Source organism: Coturnix japonica, chromosome 2 (assembly GCF_001577835.2).
Source record: "Coturnix japonica isolate 7356 chromosome 2, Coturnix japonica 2.1, whole genome shotgun sequence".
In the NCBI taxonomy this organism is placed as follows: domain Eukaryota; kingdom Metazoa; phylum Chordata; class Aves; order Galliformes; family Phasianidae; genus Coturnix; species Coturnix japonica.
The window spans coordinates 116544972-116552096 of record NC_029517.1 but is presented as its reverse complement, the minus strand read 5'-3'; the positions used below and the strand labels follow the sequence as shown (position 1 = coordinate 116552096).

Here is a 7125-nt window from a genome sequence, read left to right as displayed (position 1 = left end):
CCCTTTCGAAGAGTTTACTCCCCTCCTGGGAGTAAGTTCCCTTCAGGTATTGAAAGGCTGCAATGAGGTCACCCCGCAACCTTCTCTTCTCTAGTCTGAACAATCCCAACTCCCTCAGCCTGTCCTCATAGGGGAGGTGCTCCAGCCCCCTGATCATCTTCGTGGCCCTCCTCTGGACCCAGCTCTCAGCCCATTCTTTCAACCTTAACTCGCCCTGCTCCCATTCCCAGCCCTCCTACACTCAGCACCGCCCCTCCTGACGGCAGCAATGGCTACCACACTGCCCGCGTTATGTAACGGCGCGGCGCCGCCATTGGCCGCCGCTGTGGGGCGGTGCTGGCGCTGAGGTGGTGCCGCTCATGCGCGCTGCTCGCTCCCCTCCTCCTCCCTCCTCCTCTCGGGCAGCGGCGGCGGCTGCGGCGGGGCCGCGCGGAGCTGCTGTCTCCTCCCGCTCGCCAGGGCCCCCAGGCCGCGCTCCCAGCCGGGTGAGGGGAGCGGGGCGGACGGGGATGGGGGCTGCCCGGGGTGCGGCGAGGCGGGACGGGACGCTCGGCCGCTCTGACCGGCCGGCGCGGCCTCAAGGGGATGGGGGTGGCCTGGGCGCAGGCGCGGAGGCCTCATCAGCGCTGCAGGCCGCGGCCTCGGGCCGGGCTCCGAGAGCGAGGACAGCGAGCTGCCGCCGCGCCCGGCTCCATCCCGCGGTACCGAGGGCGGCCGTGGGAGCGGTGCTGCTGCAGGACACGGGCCGGACCAGCCGCTCCGCTCCGGTTACTGCACGGAACGGCCCGCGTGGGGCAGCGCCAGGCTCAGCGATCCGCGGCAATTGTGGGGGTTTAGTTGAAAGCAGCGGGTCGGTGCAGCGATATGGGGCGGTGTGACTGACAGGGGGGCAGCGCTGTGTTGTGTTGTGCGGGGAGACTGATGGCTCCTCTTTGTATCTTTGTAAACCAACTTTAGGATGGATTTTAGTTGTTTTCTTAGTATGCCGATAATTCGAGTAATCTTAATTTTCCTGTAATTAAGTATTCATTCAAGTGTTCCAGCTTCATTAATGTAACTTCAGTATTCAAATGCTGCTGGTTTCTTGTTTGTAGGATCATAGAGAGTGGTAGAAGGTGGTAGAAGTGCCGCTCTGCTACACAGAGGCTCGAATCCCGGGGGTTGGACTCAATGATCTCTAAGGTCCCTTCCAACCCGCATGAGACTATGATATATTTGAACAGATATTTTGTTTGTGTTTCCTTGTTTGTATCCTAACTCAGAGCTGTCCAATGCAGGGTCCTGTGAGCTGTTGCAATGTATGAGTTATGCGCTTTTCAAGGGGCCAATGTACAAAGTAATACACAAATGCTCTATGGAAATTTGTCTGTTAGGAGCCCCTGAATTCTGAAGGATTTCTGTGGTGCCAACAAAATAGAGACATAATAAATTCTACTGTTCCATTTAGCACATGCAAAGCAATTGGCAATGCCTTCTTTCTCTTATGGAGTTACTGGAAATTAGGAATTTCTTTAGAAAAATTGAACTGTGAGGGAGCTCTGAAGCTGTGGTGTGACCCTTCTCCAAAGGGCCGGATAGTGGTGTTAGATACCATAGGGGAAAAAGTGACTGTGGCCTGGATTTGTGGTAGTTGCAGGATGTTTTGGGTCAGGGTTGTGTTACTCAGCGTTGATCACCGTACTGCTTTGTGTCCAGGAAGGTGGAAGGCCTCTGCCCTTGTGGGAAGGACTGCGTGGCAGGCCAGTTGTGTCCATGCAATGTGTTCTTCTGAGCAGTAGATATAATGCATAGAGGGGTGATAACCAGCCAGCCGGTTAGGAGCAGCAGGCCTTAATAGTTGTCCTCAAAAAATAGGACTTCAGTAGCTGTCCTGTACTTGTATAGTAGTAAGCCTTGCTTTTCTGTGAGCCCCACAACTAGATTAGGCATAGGACACGAGGAACTGGAGGAGATATAATAGCTGGAAGTGGGTTGCTGCTTTACGTAACCACATGCTGAATTCTGTTGTGTTGGTGTGACCGAATCCTGCCTGGCGTCTGCTGTGGGGGTGGGCTGTGAGCTGAGCTGGGTGTCCTCGTGGGCTGCGTGCAGGTGGAACGCTCCTGCTGCGGATTATGCTGCTCTGCTTCTCTGTGAAATAAGGCTTTTGTACCTTGATTCTGTTCCTGGTGGACCTTCTAATGGCAGTGGTGCCAGCTTCCTTTGTGTTTCTGGGTCATGTAGAATAGTGGCTTCTGGTGGATGCAGCTTTTACGTCCTTTCAAGAAGCATGTAGGAATGCCTGTAAGATCAGCTGGAAATTGCCAAGGGTGGCCACCTCTACAAACAGCCTTTGATAAAGAAGGATGATTCATCATTCTTACCATTCCCGATTCCAGAGCAGATTACAAACAAGTACACCACAAGACATTGATACAGCTTGGGGAATAGCGATCATTTCCCTTTCTTGAAACCTATTCAAACTTCCAGAGATACAAATTGAGCGTCTCTGTTAAACATTTATCAAAGTCATATGTTGAAGCTTTTCAAAGGAAGAAGCCTTAGAATGGACTCGAACTATTGTGTCTCTTTACTACTGAAACCAGAGGGTCTTCACAAAGTAAGGAGCTCGAACAGATGCCTGTTGTGTATGAATTATGGGAGCTGTGGGTCAGAGCGCATGACTACTTACATTCATAGTTATGACTCCTGAGTCAGCTAGCAGTTTCTCACACTTGCAGACTAAATATCTTCTTTCTGCTTGTAGATATGGCTCGTGGACAGCAGAAGATTCAGTCGCAGCAGAAAAATGCCAAAAAGCAAGCTGAGCAGAAAAAGAAGCAAGGACACGATCAGAAGGCTGCAGCCAAGGCTGCCTTGATATATACCTGCACTGTCTGTAGGGTAAGAAAAACTGAAGGCTAAGTATTATTGTACACGGGTCTGTTTCTAGACTAATAATTAGATACGAGAAATTATAAGAGGCCACGTACTGATCTGTTTCAGATCGTTTTCTTGCCTTTTGAATTGCAAGGGTAGGTTGGCACTGGTAGTATATGGTCTAAAGCGTAGAAGGTTTGAGAATACTTCTTGATCAACCTCAAGATAGGCCAGTTCCATCACACAGAATAGATCTTTGTCTTAACAGCTATGGTAATCAATGTTAATGTAGAGAGGGAAACTAACTTCAGTTAGCATAGATGTCTTAACAGGAAATCAGAAATTGGAGTGCTGTTTGGGTTATACTTCCCTTCTGGTTGTTTCTCCTGTGTGTGCCCATTTTGGAGCTGGGGGATTCATTTGTCATTTTAACCTCAATGGTCAGTTTTTGGATAGATTAGGATAGATTTGTTACTTTGAGGGTCTTAATTAGGGTTTCCAAATTAGATTCAGAAGTAAAATAAAACATGGGGGGTGGCAGGTTTTGTAGTATCCTGTAGCTCATGTACTGCACATAAAGTTCAATGTCTCTCTTTAATCAGACACAAATGCCGGATCCCAAGACCTTCAAACAGCACTTTGAAAGCAAACATCCTAAGACTCCACTTCCTCCAGAACTGGCTGATGTTCAGGCGTAAAGATATCTACAGGTCATTACTTTTATCAGATAATCATTTAAAAATGAAGGTATATTATCACTTGTTTGGTGCTTTTTTTTTTTCCCCCTGCTCACTTGGACTTGAAAGATGCTTTATTTTTTTTAATGTACAAATTAAGTATAGGTTAAAGTTATGCCCCTGAACTGTTGTTACGGGGCTGAAATGGTTGTCATTGCATGGAAGATCTTTTGAAAGGAGGGTGTTTAACATTATTTGAAATGGTCGTCCTTAGAGCTGTAGGAATACTTCATTCTTCAGTTAGTGCTTTGAAATGTCAGCTTCCACAGTTCTTGCTTGGATGAAGATATTTGTACTAAGTGTGCCTGTTGTTAGAAACCATGTAATGAAAGCCGAATTGTTTAGCATATTTCTAATGATTCAGCTTTTTTTGTTCCTGAAGTTATGCAAGTGGATGCAGATTATTTTTCTGCATTCAAATACAGAATTTAACCTCCGTTTTCTCTCTAGAAGGTTCCTTAACAGCCTGTTGTTAGACTGTAACTGAAACAAGTTACAATTAAAGGCCGAAATAAAGTGAAGAACAGTTGCAGTATTTCTTTCGCTCTAAAGTAAATGGCATCGTGTAATGGATCAGCTTAACTGAGTTATTCTTATTTCTTATAGGTGAAATCATGGCACCTATTGACTCTTCTACTGTCAGACCTTACATAACAAACCTGCAGCTGCTTTTCTAAAACTGTTGATCAGCAAAAATGAAGGGGCTACAGAAACATTCATATTTTTATGCTGTTCCCTCTCGGGCTTCACGCAAAGACAATTGTGTAAATGTACAGTTGTGCCCTCTTTGGAAATCCTGAAAAAATCAGTCCATACTTGTTATAAAAACACAAAAAATTTTTTACAATTGTAATTATATTGATGTTCATATTGTGTAAAATAACTCATTTAATAAAGTAGTACTTTGATTTTACAATATCACAGATGAAACGCTTGTAGAGGTTCTGTTTTAACTTTCTGCATTATCTGCCTTATAAAACAAGAAAAGACAAAGTGGAATCTTCCCCGTCCTGCTAAAACACGAGCAGTATCATTCCACTGAAAGTAATGTACATTACAGTAAGTTAATTTTAACGCAAGAGGGAAGCTGCTCAGATTGACTGTTCAGTGTGGTGCCTGCTTGAGCTCAGTCACTAACGTTTGAGTTACTGACTCAAGAGGCACAGCAAGCTCCCAAGAGGCTGCAATAGTATCGTGAGACTTTATTCTACGGTTTTGTCCTGTGTATTGGAGTCTGTTACTACAAGCCATTTCAAATGGGATTCCTGTACTGTGAAGGCTCAAGCTTGTTCTTTCGAGTCTTTCACCGGTGACTCCGCTTAGCCTTGTGATCCTTAATAGTTGGTAGTTGGCTGAGGAAGCTGAGAGGTGGTAAAGTTTGATGCTTTTTGGGTATGCTGGCTTAAAAAATGCTCACTAATATTAGTTAAAAACAATTCTACTCTTAGTTGAAAATCTGATTTGAGATGATTTCTGAAGCTACTTGAGCAGTCAGCCACAAGTGTTCGCCTTCAAATGCATCTGGTTATTTTAGCAGCGGCTCTTGAAGAAATACGTAAAATAGCCAGCCATTAATAACCTTAATTTGCAACGAGACTAAAATAAGCCTATTGGAAAAGAGCCAAAGCAACTGAAATGATATGGCTAGCTTAAGAAATTGCATGCAATTAAAGTTGCATTGACAAGAAAAAGCTGGATAATAACTCTCCGGCCAAGAGCATTTGAGAAGCTAAACGTAATTAGCCTTTAAGTGTTCTGGGCTCAGTTCTAATCCCAGATGTACGGTGCAGAAGTAGTGGAAAAACATCAGATTTGTTCTGGAGGATCTGCTATACAAAGAAACAACAACCTATCTTTGGCATCTGGAGGGGGCTTATTTAAGAGCTTTCATTTAGATCTCACAGTAAGAAGCACCACTAGAACTGCTGTGATTTATTGCGGTTACAAGAGACGTAAGAATTCTGGCAGTCCAAGTAACCTTTGCTACACAGCAGGGCTGTACATCTGACCCTCACATGGCTTCCTAAAGTCTAGGACCATAGTCTCAAAGACTCATTCACTTAAAAGAATGCACTTGGTATTTTATTATATAAAGTCAAAGCCTTTGTCTTTGTCCACTCATTTGCTTTTTAATGAACTACTTCAGCGAGACAAGCTTCCTGTCCTCTTTGCTGTGACAGTTTCTGTGTAAATACTTACTTTGACATGAAGTTTCTCTGTACTATAGTCACCCCAGGATAACCTGAATACCACTTAACTTTTATAGATGATGTTGTTCTCCTCTGTGAGTAATCCATTACTGCACCTGTACACCTGACATCAGAATGTAACCCTTCGTTATTTTCTTTAATGTTATCAGTAACTATATCCCGACAAACTGGTTCCCACAGAGATCTGCTGTATGGAGGAGAGGTACTTCAATGTTCTGATGCTGTCATTTGTCTAAGATACACTGAGTGCAAATGGATAAAGATGTTTCTTGCACTGATTGGCAATCAGTAATCTGGTTTTACTCTGGAAAATGTTCTGGGATGTATCCCTATAGTTTGGTCTTGAGGTGAAGTATATGTTCTATTCTTTCCATTCAAATTGTGTAGCATTCAATAAAAAGGTTTTGTTTCATAAACACTCTCTCTCAATGAGCATTGAAGAGCTGGGAAGCTACATCAGTGGCGGGATGGTGAAGTTAGAATTGTATTTTCAAGACTGTATGATGCTCAATTAGAAACCACCTTATGAACTAATGTTTTCTCCACGTAGCTTGTAGAAAGCAAGAGTGATCCTCGGGTCATTCATGCCCCTCGTTACAGTAGCTGCAGTCTCAAATACAGGAACAAGTGAAATCTATGACTGAACTGTTTTAAATGCTTTAAGAGTGTAGTGGGGATGCTCTATTAAATGAGGGAATAGTTCTTATTTAGGATATCTGCGATACTCCTTTAACCTAAAAGGTCAGAGGAAGGGCTAGGAGTCCTTCGCCTCTTCCTGATCTGAAGAATGGCACCCTGTTATCTGGCTAAAGACACAGCTGTGCGTTGTAACGTGTCTGATTAAAGAGAATAAAAATGAAATGTAAAATGTCATATTTTCTGCCTGCTTTTAAAAACAAGTAATGCTGTACAACATGAATGTCCCTGGAGACCATCCCCTGTGGTTATTTGCTGTTAGGATGAAAACACTTCAAGTAAAGCTAATGACCAGGGGCTGTTTGCAAACCACATAGCAATGAAGGAATCGGTAGCGTTTCTGTAAACTCTACTGAAGTGTTTTCCTATCTTGATGAAATGAGGTAATGGATGGAGTTTCTTTCATCATCGTGTTAATGCATTCTCCATTGTCTTTGCTTCACATGGTTGAGGTACAGTAGATACAGCATGAGGGAGCTGTGTTATCAGGGCAGGTTATCAGGCTGTTATGTCTTTATAGTCTTATCAGTAAACCCAGGTAATTCATGCTCTTCATAGTACATCTTCTAATTCTAGAGATTGTGTTCTCCTCTGGGTCCTCCAGTCTGACCATGTTCACTCGC

The 7125-nt window shown here is 44.1% G+C and overlaps 1 protein-coding gene across 3 annotated transcripts; it reads left to right on the top strand.

Moving 5' to 3' along the window:
- The first annotated feature begins 354 nt into the window (after positions 1–354).
- ZNF706 (zinc finger protein 706) lies at positions 355–6677 on the top strand. 3 transcript variants are annotated; one of them, XM_015856124.2, is made up of 4 exons: positions 355–485; positions 2747–2883; positions 3462–3606; positions 4203–6677. In XM_015856124.2, the coding sequence occupies exons 2-3, from the start codon at positions 2749–2751 to the stop codon at positions 3555–3557; spliced, it is 231 nt and encodes a 76-aa protein (XP_015711610.1). In that variant the 5' UTR covers positions 355–485; positions 2747–2748; the 3' UTR covers positions 3558–3606; positions 4203–6677. The 3 variants fall into 3 exon arrangements, 2 of the variants coding, with proteins under 2 accessions (XP_015711610.1, XP_015711609.1); XM_015856123.2 differs by having other exon boundaries at positions 356–485; positions 3462–3569; XR_001553599.2 differs by lacking the exon at positions 355–485 and adding an exon at positions 2527–2599 and having other exon boundaries at positions 3462–3569.
- Positions 6678–7125: the final 448 nt, after the last annotated feature.

Coding starts and splice junctions, on each gene's coding strand:
- ZNF706 (XM_015856124.2), top strand. CDS start 2,749: ATGGCTCGTGGACAGCAGAAGATTCAGTCGCAGCAGAAAAATGCCAAA. Junction 2,884..3,461: donor ATACCTGCACTGTCTGTAGG/GTAAGAAAAACT, acceptor CTCTTTAATCAG/ACACAAATGCCGGATCCCAA.